The 15,601-nt window shown below is 39.8% G+C and overlaps 1 protein-coding gene across 1 annotated transcript; it reads right to left on the bottom strand.

The window, feature by feature from the left end:
- Positions 1–195: 195 nt before the first annotated feature.
- On the bottom strand, positions 196–15,601 carry lgmn (legumain). The gene is made up of 14 exons (XM_034675398.1): positions 15,467–15,601; positions 14,959–15,124; positions 12,760–12,857; positions 8,610–8,691; positions 8,440–8,522; positions 8,284–8,359; positions 5,579–5,641; positions 5,425–5,491; positions 4,584–4,702; positions 4,051–4,140; positions 3,267–3,476; positions 3,020–3,190; positions 2,131–2,198; positions 196–698 (listed from the first exon to the last, which is right to left on the bottom strand). Exons 2-14 carry the CDS (start codon positions 15,100–15,102, stop codon positions 659–661), a joined length of 1,311 nt encoding a protein of 436 aa, XP_034531289.1. The 5' UTR covers positions 15,103–15,124; positions 15,467–15,601; the 3' UTR covers positions 196–658.

The raw sequence follows: 15,601 nt of genomic DNA on the forward strand, positions 1-15,601 counted from the left end.
AAATGTATCTGGTTTTAAAGAAGCTCACAGAGACGTAAAAATCCCCTCAAAGCTGACAGTGTTTCATGTTAAAGAGGATGCAGGTGGGTCTGAACGTCTGTCAGGAAAGAGAGCAAGTTTCAAAAAGGTTTCCTTTCCACTCGACTGATTTGGACGGCAAACAAATCCACAGAGTTAAAAAGCAGTAGGAGTCACTTTTTAAGGAGTTTTGGTTGATTTATTTCAAGATCCCTGTTACAAATTGTCTTGAGTTTTTTTGAAACATTCACTGTTCAGTGGTACGTCCTTTACATATGCATGGAACATTCCTTCATGCAGCCGTACCACAAATAAAGCTGAGAGCAAAAACAAATGTACAAGAATTACATGCGATCATTTATCTCCTAAAAACAATCAGAAGCAGAAAAAATATCCAAAAATTCTTCACAGCAAAAGTGCGACTCGTCTTAAAACAAGTTTAAAATTCTCAGTAAAATCAGAAAACGTCACTTTAAAAATACAAATTAAAAAAAAACAACAAGTGTTAGTGTGTTGATAAAACAATAACGTCAACTCCACGTCAGATTGATTCCTAAGCAGTGCAAAGAGAGGCTTCTCGTCTTCCCCGGGGTTTCACACAGGGAGGAAGTTTGGTGTGAGACTTTCACAGGTTGGTCTTTTACTCGAAGCGACACGCGGCGTCCATGGCAACCTGGATGCTGCAGGACGAAACACACACACAGAAAATATATCAATGAGGCATCAGACAATAATACTTACAATAAGTGTCCTGATTATAGACGGTATAAAACATGGATGACATGACAGCTCCCTTAAAGTGAAGCAAACACATTGAGAGCTCCCCCTGCTGACTGGGTGCAGTATAATAATAATAATAATAATAATAATAATAATAATATTAATAATAATGCATTTTATTTATAGGCGCCTTTCTTGGCACTCAAGGTCACCTTACAACATTAAAAACAAACAGAGTTTAAATAGCAAACAGGAAATAAAACACAATTTAAAAAGTGTTAAGTGAATGGACAGTGGAGTTGTGGTCAGATGGAGTAAGCCAGTTTAAACAGATGAGGTTTGAGTTTGGATTTAAAATGTGGGAGTGAGTCAGTGTTACGGAGGTCAGGTGGGAGAGAGTTCCAGAGCGGCTGAAGGCTCTGCTCCCCATGGTAACAAGGCGAGCAGGGGGGACAGTGAGGTGGATGGAGGAGGAGGGTCTGAGGGTGCGGACGGGTGTGGCAGTATGGAGGATGTCAGAGAGATATGGAGGGGCGAGGTTGTGTTTGGATTTGAAGGTGAGGAGAAGTATTCTGCAGTTGATCCGGTGTGTGATGGGGAGCCAGTGGAGCTGTTGCAGGATGGGTGTGATGTGGTGGATGGAGGCGGTGCGTTTGATGATACGGGTGGCTGAGTTTTGAACCAGTTGAAGTTTATGGAGGGTTTTGTGGAGGAGACCAAACAGAAGGGAGTTGCAATAGTCCAAACGGGAGGTGACGAGGCTGTGAACAGGAATGGCGGTGGAGTGGGGAGTGAGTGAAGGACGGAGACGGTTAATATTGCGGAGGTGAAAGTAGGCGGAGCGGGTGACGTGGTTGATATGGGAGGTGAAGCGGAGGGTGCTGTCGAGGATGACACCCAGACTCTTAACCTGAGGGGGAGAGGGGCGAGTTGTGGATGGGAATAGAGAAGTTATGGAGTTTGTTTAATGTAGATTTTGTGCCAATTAGAAGAAGTTCAGTTTTATTGCTGTTTAATTTGAGAAAGTTTGAGGTGAACCAAGATTTTATTTCAAGGAGACAATCAGTGAGGGAAGAAGGTGGAAGTGAGGAGTCAGGTTTAGTCGAGAGGTAGAGCTGGGTGTCAAGCAGTGGAAGTGAATATGATGTTTACGGAAGATGTGACCAAGGGGGAGGAGGTAGATGATGAACAGCAGGGGCCCCAGGACAGAGCCCTGGGGCACACCTGTGGTGAAGGGGACTGGATGGGAGGTGAATGATTTAAGTTGAATGAACTGTATAGCTCTTAAACCCCGCCTCCTCTATGTGAGGACTGAGTCAAAATAAAGTACAGAAAGAACAGCACCCATGAAAGAGAGAGTAACCGTTCTGGATCAGGTGAGCAGTAACGTACCTGTCTGTGGAGTATCCTCTCTCACACAGGTTGACCAGAGCGTACAGATGTCTCAGAGCGTATTCATACTGAAACACAAAGAGGACACCGCATGAGTCACACATGTTCCCTAAATGTCAGAACCTGTTTGTTTCCCTCAGGTTTGTTTCTGTGGAGATCAAAATGTCAGAGTCAGAGAGGAGGGAGTTTTTGGTTTGACAGTAAATCACTCAGCTGAATGAAAGTACCTGAAAGAACCTGAGGAATATGATGCTCTAAAAGAAGTGACATTACCAAGAATCACTAACAGAGAAGTTTGGGTGCTCCACCTTAAAGAACTAAAGCTGTATTATTGCCTGACGGTGTCCAATGTTCTAAACGCTGCCATAGCCAGACTCCAGACAGATCAACAGAGTACCCTCTTCATGATCTCCGGGGACTTCAACCATGTATTCATTTTCTACATAGCGTATTCTGTCTTCTCTACATACTTTCATTATCATTATTTTCATTGTATTTGTTTTTATATCTCATTAATTTTACTTTGTCTCTTAATATAATTTGATATTCTTACTTACTTGTGTACAGGAGCAACTTTAATGACTGAATTTCCCCCCAGGATAAATAAAGTATTCCTGATTCTGATTAGCATACAATTTAAAAATCTACAAGTGTTAAAAACTCCAGATCAGACTGTTTCCTCAAATACAAGCTGTAAAAAGGATTCTGAATCAGCTCACTGTACAAATCCAAACCCACAGACCTGAACGTGCTCGTGATCACGTGAAACTGATCTTCCTCTTTAAAGGCAGGACCTGATACTGACGTGTAAGCTAGTTTTAACCATCAGCTGCAGATGTTTCCTGTGATCTAAAATCACTTCCTGAATATGAGCCGGTCTCGGTCTTACCTCCGTTTTGTGCCAGTTGAAGCAGTTGTATTTGAAGTGGGTCATCGCGGCCCTGTAGCACTCGTGCTGGGTGAGATCCGCGTGCTCGTTCAGAACCTCCTCGGTCTTATGCTTGCTGGAGGTCACCATCCCGACAACTTTACGCATGGTGTCCGCCATCATCTCCCTGACCTGGACACACACAGTAACACCCGTCACATGAGGAAACTCCTCTTTAAATACCTGCATGTGTTAAAAGTCTGTTTACCTTGAGGTGGGCGCTGATCTCCTTCAGAAGCCCCCGTGCAGCTTTGAGGTCATTCGTGGACATCATCTTCCTCTTCAGGATGGCCAGAGGGACGTCAGGGCTCGGGGTCAGGTCAGGACTTGTGATTGGCTGCAGGGTTACGGGGGGAACGGGGCGGTTGACTGCCTTGGCGTTACCCTGGAACGCTATCAGCTTCATGTGGGCCATCGTCTGGACAGAGAGAGGGAAGGATACATGAGTTCAGAGGAGTTTATCCCTTACAGTTCAGCTTCATGATACTGTTCTGACAGTTTTCTGATCTGAAACTCTAAAACTTTGTGAAAAAGTTACACTCTGATAAGTAGCAGTCTTTGCTGATGGTGCATGTTTTCTGGTCTTGTTTCTCCTTTAAGAGTTGATGGAGGAATCCTGATTCCACAGTCTCAACGATCCTGGATTTTAGTGCATGCATATCCTTCTGTGATGGATCAATCCCTGGAGTCTGAAGGAAAGATGGCGCCTACTCTGAGTGCGTCTGTGTGTGAGGACTTTCAGTCTCCAGTGCACTTTTCCCCTCTCCTATTTCCCTGCTATGATCACATTCCTAACAGCAGAGTGTCTTTTTCTGGAGCAATAAAGGATTTCTATTTCTGTTATGTTCCTCGCTAAAAAGCCCAAAATAAAGCCCCCAAAAAATCAGCTAGACGGACTCCAAAACAAAGAGAGGAAGAACAGTCTCCTTCTTCAGCCAAAGAAGCAGTAAGATATTCTAAAACAATCATTCAGAGTCCCAGTCTTGCTCTACCTTGTTTCCGTACTGCTGGACATGGCTGGTGTTGGTGTGGCTCTTCACGATCTTGTACTGCCTCAACAGAGTTTCTTTGGTCAGGTCCTCCTGGAAGAACGACGGGAGATAGAAACATCACAAAGAGACACCAGAGAAGGATTCAGAGATGAAGAGCAGAATCAGGTCGAGTTACTGCGACCCACGCTCTCCTGGTTTAGAGAAAGAACTGCTGGAAATGTCCAGACAACAAACTGTTTTCACTCCAGGTTATTGGATCTTTGAAGAAAGACGTCATATAGTTTGAGTTGTCTGTGTTCTTTAATATTAGTTAGAGACAATGTGGTATAATCAAAGATAAGTATGAGTAGAGGAATGAGCTCTTCAGACTGAAACCCAAGTAGAGTCGAGTCAAGTCAAGTAGAGTAGGGCTGAGACGAGCTGGGGGAAAAGGGTCATTATATTACCTCCTAAAGCTGTGACTGAATTCAAATAAGTTTATAAAGGTTGGGAACTCGGTCGAAAACAAGATGTAGCAGTTCAGCTCCACTCACAGCATCAGAGTCCTCCATCCAGTTGACGCTGTACCAGTCTCCCAGGTACGTGTCCCTCTTCTCGTCGTAGTAACAGGCGTAGGACGACTCGTGGCCGTTGGCTGCTGTGGTGGCGTACACTGGAAAACACGGAGAGAGATGACCTCACGTGAGAAATAATCCCTCTTTGCTTCACTTAAAGTCATCTGTACATTTCCCCTTCACAGTTTGACTCAAATATTTGAACTTCCTGCTCCTTAAATTCTCCAAACAGCTCAAAAATGAAGCTTTAAGTGAAGTATTGTCCTCTCTTGTAATTGTGCATCAAACAGTAATATTTAAGTAAGAGTGAGTCAGAATGCATCACTACTTTTTGCATGCCTTGCAGTAAAGTCAGACTTTTGCGGTGTGATTATTGTGAAATATAATGTTGAAGTATAAAAACGTTGATTCTGCAGATTTATAATCCAGACCGCAGACTAAAGATAACGAGATAAAACCAGAACTTTGATCCGTGACGTCGTCCCTGTGATGTCCATCGTCACATGAGGAAGAGCACATGACCGACACCGGGCACAAGAATAACCACAAGCCAGAATGCTGATCGCAGAGTTTGATGAAACAAAAGTTTGACAAAGTAAAAGAAAGACGAGTCAGATGAGTCTGGACATGAAACAGGATGTGAAGGACTGAGATAAGGAAGGTTCAAAGTCAGCTTCCTGTCAGTGAGGTCACACAGTCCCGAGGGAAAGTCAAGCTCGTGTTGTTATTAGATCATTTATTGACACGGTTATTGATCGCAGCAGCCGTCAGCGCCGTGGTTTACTGGAAAGAGTTTCTGCAGAGGTACACTTGAACTCACCGTCGATGTCAGCGGGCAGTTTGTTCATCATCGACCCGGACTCGCACGCCTCGATGTAGAACACCATCTGAGGGAGGAGGAGACATCGTCAGCTGATTCATCGATGACCTACAGAACCAACTGTTGCTTAAAGTAAAGACAGACGGATACCAACCCTTTTGTATCTCTTGTTTTCGTGCATGTATGTGATGGCATCCTGGAGGTCTTTGACATTGAGCTGCAGGGAGACAGAAAGAGACAGTTTGTGTTTGTCTAATTCTAAACTTTTGGACTGCAGAGCTTCGTGGTTCCGTCTCTGGGACTGAGGAAGGAGAGGGTCACTCTTATGTTGCCCTTGAGGCTGAGCGTAACGCCGTGTGATCAAAGTTTCTGTTAATAGTGGAGCATTATATCTGATGGAGAATCTTTTTTATGAGTCATATGACTTTAAAAAAAAGATTTGAGCCACAAGAAACTTGTTTTAGAAAATTGGCGCTTAGTTCTAGGAATCAGAATCGGAATCTGGCTTTCAATGTCTGATCAAATAAGGAAGTCAGATGTGAAGTAAGTAAGGTGGCGGTCTATGTCTTCCTTCCTCCTTAAAGATTCAATAAACATCATGAACGATTCATGATGTAGAGAGAAGGATCTTTGCTTTTTAGCTTCAAAAGGAAAAGTGGGAGAAATGCTGGGAACACAGGATTACTGCCATCATAAAGAGTCTTAAGGCGTTTTTCGACTGGAGGAACTTTACTCCTGAACTACGTGCGTTTGGACCCGTGGACCCAGGGTCTAAATTTAGTTCAGGGGTAGATAATCTCCCCCCTAAAAAGCCCTTGCTAGGGGGGTAGTACTTTTGAAAGGTCCTGGGACTTTCGGGGGGCGGGGCCTGCAATGCTGAACGTGTCTGATTGGTAGATTAACCTCAGTGTTTTTATTCCGCCCTCCGTCCACAATAACATCACACACATCTGTGATTCTCTTGTTTTCTCTTTCTTTCATTAGTTTTTATTTGTTCTATCTTTTTTGTATGTGTGTGTACTTTTCAAAAGAAGAAGCTGGGATTCTCCAGGTCAACTTTTTTGCCATTATTTTTTTCATTTTGTTTTTGCCAAAAAAAAAAATTAAAATAAAAAAATTCAAAATTTTTTTCAAATTTTTTTCTTCATAATTTTTATTTTGCAAAAAAAAAAAAAAATTCAAATTTTTTTTTTTCAAATTTTTTTTTTTCAAATTTTTTTTTCAAATATTTTTCTTTCTAAGTTTTTTGGTCAAATTTCTTTTTCAAATTTTCTTTTGTAAATTTTTTTTTTCAAATAATTTTTTGTCAATTTTTTCTTTCAAATGTTTCCAAAAAGCATTCACAGTCTTTGTTTTTTCCGTCTGTGATTCACTTGATTTCTCTTTCTTTCATTAGTTTTTATTTGTTCTATCTTTTTTGTATGTGTGTGTACTTTTCAAAAGAAGAAGCTGTGATTCTCTTGATTTAGCAGCTTGTAACAGTAGTCTTCTCTCAGCCCACCGTGAATGCGTCTCTCCCGGTGTTCCGGTTTTAAAAGTGACCCTGTAAACTGGAGACCTTCAGCTGAACGTGTCAGTGTTTGTGGAGTTTACACAGCTGTTGAAACACAGAGGGAGTTCCTGGGAATGCAAACTAGTTTAGTTTTTATTAAGATTTCAAAATATCCTCATCAGATATTTAATGATGGTCTAAAGACGTTTATGAGGGATGCATCCGGCTGAGAGTCTCCAGTTAACAGGGTCGCTGTTTAAACCAAAACACCTGCCGAACCCCAGCAACGGCTTTTTGAGTTCAAAAGGATTTTAAAGCCGTGTTGAAACGTCTTTGCTACTCGTGCTTATCTCCTCTCACGTGTTGATTCAGTCATTGCTTTTTCCATGTTTTTAACTGCAGGTGCAAAATATTACCTTTTTTTCATGCTTTTCTGCTTTTGGAGCACAATTTAAAATTTGAAGAAAATACATTTTTTTAACAGGATCCGGGTCAACTTCTCTGTCAAAATTTTTGGTCAAATTTTTTTTTTCAAAAAATTTTTTTGGTCAAATTTTTTTTTTCAAAAAATTTTTTTGGTCAAATTTTTTTTTTCAAAAAATTTTTTTGGTCAAATTTTTTTTTTCAAATTTTTATTTTGTCCAAAATTTTTTTTTCATTTTTTTTGTCATATTTATTTTTTTTTTTTTTTTAAAATTCAAAAAATTTTTGTCCATTTTTTTTTTTTTTCAATTTTTTCCAAAAACCATTCCCAGTCATTGTTTATTCCATTTGTGATTCTCTTGATTTCTCTTTCTTTCATTAGTTTTTATTTGTTCTATCTTTTTTGTATGTGTGTGTACTTTTCAAAAGAAGAAGCTGTGATTCTCTTGATTTAGCAGCTTGTAACAGTGGTCTTCTCTCAGCCCACCGTGAATGCGTCTGTCCTCCCGGTGTTACGGTTTTAAAAGTGACCCTGTAAACTGGAGACCTTCAGCTGAATGTGTCAGTGTTTGTGGAGTTTACACAGCTGTTGGGATGCATCCGGCTGAGAGTCTCCAGTTAACAGGGTCGCTGTTTAAACCAAAACACCGGCTGATCTCTGCCACGGCTTCTTGAGTTTAAAGCCGTGTTGAAACGTCTTTGCTACTCGCGTTTATCTCCTCTCCTTTATCTGTTCACCTTTATTGTTCACTGAATCTCCCGGCCTTCATTAGCTCGTTCTAAATTCAAAATTGAAGTATAAAAATCGAAATCTAGAACCGACTAGAACTGATCAAACCAGTTGAGTGATTAAAAAGAGCTTCTTCCTATGGTTTGTTTTGTTCATGATCCAGCTTGTTTTGTTTGGTGTTTGGTGCGAAAGCAGGAAGTCAAAGAGTGCTCACATCATCATTTGGGAAGGCCAGGATACCAGGGGCCCCGTGGTCTGTGAAGTACACGAACACGTGGTCTTTGGGGCCACTGCAGAGACAGAGACAGAGAGTAACATTAGGGGAGGAATCTTTAAAAAAAGGAGGTGTATTTTTGTTTTGGTGCATCACCTCTTCAACACTTTTCCAGAGCCGCCTTTCACGCTCGCAGAGTCGCCCTTCAGCACGGCCAGGAAGTTCTCTGGGGTCACGTCCTGCAGGAGATGAGCCGTCAGGAATCAGCATCACAACATTTATCAGAGCGCTTTGATTCGTACGCCTGTTCAAACATGATCACTCACGTCCCCGGTGTAGTCTCTAGGAACTCCCTTGTACACGTCCGAGCCGTTGGGTCTGTTGATGAGCTCGCCGGGTGTCGGGTTCCTGCACAAAAACACATCATGATGGACGTTAGAACGAGGAAGTGCAAACGGCTGACAAAACATTTTTTTGACATAACAGGATGATGAATGATTCACTGATCAGGTGAGAGTCAGAGCTCGTGACGGTGACTCAGCACTTCAGGTTTTTTTTCTCCACAATCACTTTCTAAAAACTCGACAACAACGATGACTGAAGTCTGAATGAAGCTGCAGCGGGATCCCCCTTCAACTCTCCTTTATCTCTTTGTCTGGAGCTGTGATTGATCTGCAGAGTGTGTCAACTGCTTCATCTTTCTGATACCGCTGCTGTTCTAATTTTAGTTTACTAAAAGCCTCACCAAAACCAAAACACCACAAAGAAACGTGGTGTTGCAGTAAATCATGAGGAGTGGAATCTTTTCTTTGTTTCATGTCATCATGAACTCAACTTAAGAGTCTGAAACCGGCCGTTTGTAGATCTCATTTACAAGAAAGAGAACTGTCATGAATAAAAACCACGACAGGAAAAGTACAAGAACACAAGCTCCACATGTTAGGACAATGGTTTATTGTCAGCAGTGTTTCCATTTTCATCTGGGACAGTCCCAAACTGTGGTTGTGTGTGAACAATGTTTCTACAAAGGTTTAGATTCTGTGTGAAATGTTAATAAAAGGGTTATGTCTTGTTTTACAAAACATTGAATCCCTGTATTTAAATGAAAGGAGCAAAAAGACGACAAATCAAATGTTAAAAGTGAGAAATGTTACTGATTCAGGAGAATTAATCGTCCTTTTTGAATCCAAAGTTGGTCCAAAGGTGACAAAAGAAATGAAAAGTTGTGAAATACTAAATTAAAACATCTCAGAGTTAAAGAGGTTGAATGTCAGCAGGTTAGGAACATGATGGTCCAACAGAGTCTGAGTCTTTACCACTCTGTGAGAGACGACTGTGTGAGCGAGTAGTTAAACGATTTAAGATTAATGTTTGTCAAAGTGAAGCTGCAGAGAATCCGAGGGATTCATCGTCAACAGAGCGAACTGTCGTTAAAGGATTCAGAGGAACTGTGGCGCTGGTTTGGCTCGGTGGTTAAAACGTTAAAATAAAACATGCCCATGGACAGAGTCACAGATCGTCATTGTAGCAGGACATCGCTAATTTCGACCCCGACTCTCTTCTCCCAAACATTTCCTATCTTGTGAAGGTTTAAAAACAACAAAACAAAACAATGAATAAAATGGGATAAAATAAAACTTCTGGGGCGCTGTTAGCCTAGCGGTTTAAACGTGCGCCCCATGTAGAGAGGCTTTAGACATCATCGTAGTGGTCACTGGTCCAACTTCCTGCAGCACGTCTTCCCCTGCTCTTTACTCCCTACATTCCCTGCCTCTCTTCAGCTGTCCGGTCACTAAAGGCAAAAAATACCCCAAAAATAGTCGCAGTGTGACGTTGCTATTTTGTCTATCAGCTACGACCCTGACTCTCTTCTCCCAACTGTTTCCTGTCTAATGAAGGCAAAATAATGTTTGTAGTCTCTGTTAGTCTTAGTTAAACATGAAGTTTCAATGTGTTGCAGACACTGTTGATAATAACACTGTTATCTATTTCTAACAGAGCAGGGTTGAATGACGACAACATGAAGGAGTGAATTGAAAACTCCTCGACTCAGAGAGTTTGTTTGTGATTCTTTATCTTTCTAAGAAAATGTTTTAAATCAATAAAACCTTTTATCAGTTTGCACCTGTTTGTCCGTGTGAAGTCATAAAAGCTGCACTCTCGTCTACTTTGATTTAAAACTAGTTATTCATTAACCACCACTCAAACTCAGGGCTGAAACCATGACCTGGATAGAGGAGAGGATCAAACATGAAGATATCTTAATGGGGACATATCACGCTTTTTTCATCAACATATATTGGTCTAAGAGGTCCCCAAAACATGTCTTTAAAGTTTATGCTCAAAAAAACACTTTGAAATCAGATTTTGGTCTGCCTGAAAAGTCCTCTTCTTCATTCCTCCTCAGAACACTCTGTTTTCTCTCTGACCACGCCCCCTCAGGAAGTGGATGTGCCTCGGCTCTCCAGCACGTTGATCTAATGTTTACATGTTGGCTGAATATACACGGCTGCTCACAGACCCGCGTTACTTCAACCCTCTGAATCTGATCCAGAATCTGATCCTGACGGAGAGGCGCCTGTAGCAGGACCTTTCTGAACGATTGGTCACAGATTTAGTGTTTCTGGTTGTTTTATTTGTCAGTATGTCGACGTGTGTCTTGGTACACAGCTACAGCTACAACTACAGCTACAGCTACAGCTATGAACATATAGCTATGTGGCTATGTTAACTAGCGCTAGCACTTATCCATGACAAATAAAAATCATCCACTAGATCTTCAAATCTGCAGACGTGGGGAGTCAAACCGACCTTTGTGTTTATTAAGACAGCCTACAACTAGCATGCCTCCCTCCTAAGCTCCTTGTTAGCACACATGTGTGCAGGTAATGAAAAACGGAGGAGGGATTCAGTATTATTTTATACAGTCTATGGGCTGAACAAGCTCCGAGCTCTGACTCCGTGACAGACCGGATATTGTTGTTACGTAACAAAAACACGGAAGTCTGAAACGGCTCGTTTCACACACATTTACAGAAAGGTGTAGAAATCAGAACAGGGGCAGAATGGATTTTTTTCATTCTCGGGGGGTTTGTAGACATGCCAGGGACACATATTTCAGGTAAAGAACCATTAAAAAGTCAATTTTGCATGATATGTCACCTTTAATAAGAAAATCTACTGTTGCATAACGTCTCTCTAAAACTTGACCTGGAAGGTGTTCACACACACATCAACACTTTACTGTGAGGACAGGGTATGAAGAAAACTAAGAATATGTTGTAGTTATATTGCATCATTTATTTATCATCACAATACTATTTATCATTATTTTATTTTATTTATATTCTATTTTATATATTCTTTATTGTATCATACAATGTTGCAGTTTTATTTTATTATTTTTAGTGATTTATTTATCATCACAATAACATGTTTTATTATTTTATTTTTAATCTATTTTATTTTATTATTTTTGTATTATTGTATCATAAAATATGTAACAGTTTTATTGTATCATTTTTATTATTTTTTTTTATCATCACAATAATATTTATCATTATTATATTATCATATTTTCTTTTATTTTTAATCTATTTTATTTTATTACTTTTTTATTATTGTATCATAAAATATGTTGCAGCTTTATTGTAATATTTTAATTCAATTAATTTACTATCATAATATTAATATTTACTAACATTATTTTATCACTATATTGATAATTATTACATTAATATTAATTATTTATTTTCATAATTATTGTATCATTATATGTTGCAGTTTTTTTTGGTTATTAGTATTAAATTCTTCCTGTCATTCCCCCAAAATTGTATTATTTCCAACGACAGAATGATGTACTGCCTAGTATCTATATATATTAGTATTTCCTGCTTCAGAAACCGTCCTTATTTGTCAAACTTCAGGATACTAAATGAAGTAATTACTGACATAGATAATGACAGTGTGTCACTATTTGAACCAGGCATTTAGAAAAGTATAAAGAAAACAAATAAAGAGTGAAGAAAAGTGAAAACTCAGAGTCAAACTGTGTGATTTAACAAACAGAGACATAAAGTGGACGTAGATATATCTGTTCAGTGTTTCTTTAGGTCATCTTAAAGCTACTGTAACAGATCTGAGTTCACCCCTGCTCTTCTTCACGTCTGTAATTGAACTCCTGAAGGAAGCAGCTCTGAAATGAGTTCCTTGTGACTCCTCTCAGTGAGTCTCTTTATCTCGGCCTGCTCGCACAAAGAGCCACACAGGTCTGACATACCACAGCAACACGAGGAACACCAGCATGTGTGCCCTTTATGAGATCAGTCCTCACACACATACAGAGGCTCTTCCCTCTCTGCGTTATGAATTATGTTGCTTTATGACTTCAGTTTGCCAAAGAGGGAAGATATATAAAGTGCAGTTGGGGTTTTGGTTCACATCAGGGGAAAGAGGAAACAAGAAAAGCCGACTCACTGCTCGTTATTCGCCAAGTCATCGTACATCATGACCACGATCTGCTCGTCTGGGATGCCGTTCTTGTGGACGATCTGGTAGGCATGGCACGCGTCAGCCTGAAACACAGAGAGAGAGAAACGGATAGAAAATCAATACAATGAGTCAAAGTGACGGGAAAACTCTAGAACAGGTTTTCACTGGGAGGAGGAAGTGACTTATCAGGGAGGGAGATGCTGATCTTATCAATAACCAAAGAAAACATCAAGTCACGCTCGGTTTGTACTTCATGACAGAGACATTACGACAGTTTCATGTGTCCTTGTTTTACTCATTTCACCCCTCATCGCCAGGACGAGGCAAAACAACAAGAGATCTGTTATAAAACATCTCATACCTGATCAAATCTCACAGAAACTAGTTCACAAATCTATCAAATCTGTTGCAAACTAAATATCTGAAAGTCTAAATTCTCTTACCAAACATTTGTGGATTGTGTTGCATCACATATTTGCAGAACTGTAGCAAAAGTCATGTGTACACAGAAAGCCCAACGAGAGGCCTGAATCTGCAAACACAAAGTTGCAAATTGTTCTGCAACACTATAAGCTCCATTGAAACACAAATAAATCCATGTGCATGAAAGAGAAACCACAGTTCTGTCTTCTTTAATGATTTTCAGTCTTACATAAAGGCCACTAAAGTCTGGGGATAACAGAGAACCGACCACCAAGGGCCTCAGTCGGTAACGGGGCCCTCAATCCACCTGAAATGAAAATATGTTGTTTTTGTTTTTTTTGCTGCTTGCATCAAATTCAAACCCCTGTTACAAAAGCTTCTCTGGTCTACCTTGAACCCCTCATCCAGGTCTACACCCTGCCAATGAAAGGCACCCGACACTCCCTTATCACCTTCTCATCAGGGCCCTAGAGTCCTCCTCTGTTGTCCTAAAGTGTTGAATAAATTACCTGCAGAGTCCTGTTACACAGACCCAGCTCTTATGCAAACCCCTCTGCACTTAGTGATGATAATGCTCATGATGAAGGTCATGATGATGCTGCTTCTAAACACCCTCTGCGTTTCATTCAGAGTCCTCCTGGACTTGAAGCCCTTACTCCTTGTGTCTCTCTGTTAAGATCTTTACTTGTGTTTCACTTCTCATCTACATCGCCTCAAACAAAAGCATTGTTTAGATGTTATACTCTCTGAGTTATATATCTGTCATAAGCAGAGTATAACTGGCTGAATGAATGAGCTTGGTCCTCATATCAACTCTGTGGTTTCTCTTTCCTCTTCTTAATGCACAAAATGTTTAGTCTGTCTGATATTACTCTTTGTTTTTACAGAATATTCCTCTATGTGACATGTCAATCAATCATAGTCTTAATTATACTAAAAACTGTGACAATGTTAAAAAACTATAGACTCACAGGGACTAATTCAAAGCTTTAAATCATGTATTTAAAACAAGTATAATACATAAAACCTACATATGTATTTATCCTCATGTGTGTATGTATGCTTATATTTAGAGATTTTCTTTCATTTTTGTTATTTCATTTATTTCTTTTTCATTAATTCAATTTTCTTTAATCATTTTTAATTATTGCTATTTTCATTTATATATTTTATCTTTATTATTTTTTTAAATCATGTGTTATTGTTATTATTTTCATTTGTATAATTTCTAAAAAAAAAATGAGGGAGTTTGTTTTATTATTTTTTTTAAATCATGTCTTTATCATTGTTATTTTCATTTATATGATTTTTTAAATGTATTTTAAATCCTGGTTTTATTATTGTTATTTTCATTTGTTTAATTTTTTAAATTTTTGGAAGTTCATTTTTAGTATTTTTTGTATAACTCTGTTTAAAGCAAATATAAAATATGTTTGAATATTGATCATGAGAATAATAAAAGATAATTAAATTAATTATTTCTTGTGTAATTAAAGCTTTAAGACAGTGTTTTAGTTCATATTTGACTAAATTACTTGCTTACATGTCAAACAGTGTTTAGGAAAACATTAGCACATAGTATAAAGCAGTGTATTAATATTATTACAGCTGAATTAGTGTGTATTTTTATAGTCTAAGTGTATAAATGTGGTTATAGGTGTTGCATGTGTTGACCTGTGTCTGCTCTAAACGCCTCAGTGTCATGTTGTTGTTACCTGCATTACTCCTCCATAAAGACATACATGATAAACCTCCTCTCACCTGGTGCCTGTAGTTGTACCAGCCGTTGGATCCAGCCACGATGAGGACCCAGTTCTTCCCGCTGTCTGAGTCCGGGTCCTGGGAGGGGAAAGCCTGGATGAGCCCGACACTGAGGCCGAGCAGCAGGAACACAAACTTCATCATGTCCTCTGGTCCTGTGTTCTCCCTGAGAGGATCACAGACACAGGAACTGTTAAACCCTTACTTTAAAGCCTCTGTATGGGTACAGCTGGGTGCTGGACTGAGCCGGACTGCAGGTAAACCACAGACTGCAGGTAAACCACAGACTGTTTAAAAGGTAAACACAGAATCACACCTGACTCCTCTGACGTCACGTGATATCCATCTTTGGAAGCTAACTTAGCTAGTAGCATCCACAGCTAGCTCAAACAGGACTTTATTAAAGGTTAAAAAGAGGCTGAACATTAATGAAAAGTACCCGGATGAATATAAAGCCTCTTTATAAACACACAGAGAATCTAAGAGAGTCTAAGAGAGTGTACTTTACCTTCTTTAAGCTCTTTAATGTGAAGCAGACGACACAGCAGCTCCAACATGAACAGGCTCGCGCTGCGGGACGTTTATATGTGACGTCGGGAAAACAGTTATAGGGAATTCTGAGGCGTCAGCCAATCAGAGAGCT

Source organism: Notolabrus celidotus, chromosome 22 (assembly GCF_009762535.1).
Source record: "Notolabrus celidotus isolate fNotCel1 chromosome 22, fNotCel1.pri, whole genome shotgun sequence".
Lineage (NCBI taxonomy): Eukaryota > Metazoa > Chordata > Actinopteri > Labriformes > Labridae > Notolabrus > Notolabrus celidotus.

Bases quoted from the DNA above. Each gene is read 5' to 3' on its own strand.
- lgmn (XM_034675398.1), bottom strand. From the start codon at position 15,102: ATGATGAAGTTTGTGTTCCTGCTGCTCGGCCTCAGTGTCGGGCTCATC. The intron at 5,642-8,283 runs GTGAGCACTCTT...GTCTCCCTGCAG, and splicing joins TGGCCTTCCCAAATGATGAT to CTCAATGTCAAAGACCTCCA. The intron at 4,141-4,583 runs GTGAGTGGAGCT...TCGTTCTTCCAG, and splicing joins GGATGGAGGACTCTGATGCT to GAGGACCTGACCAAAGAAAC.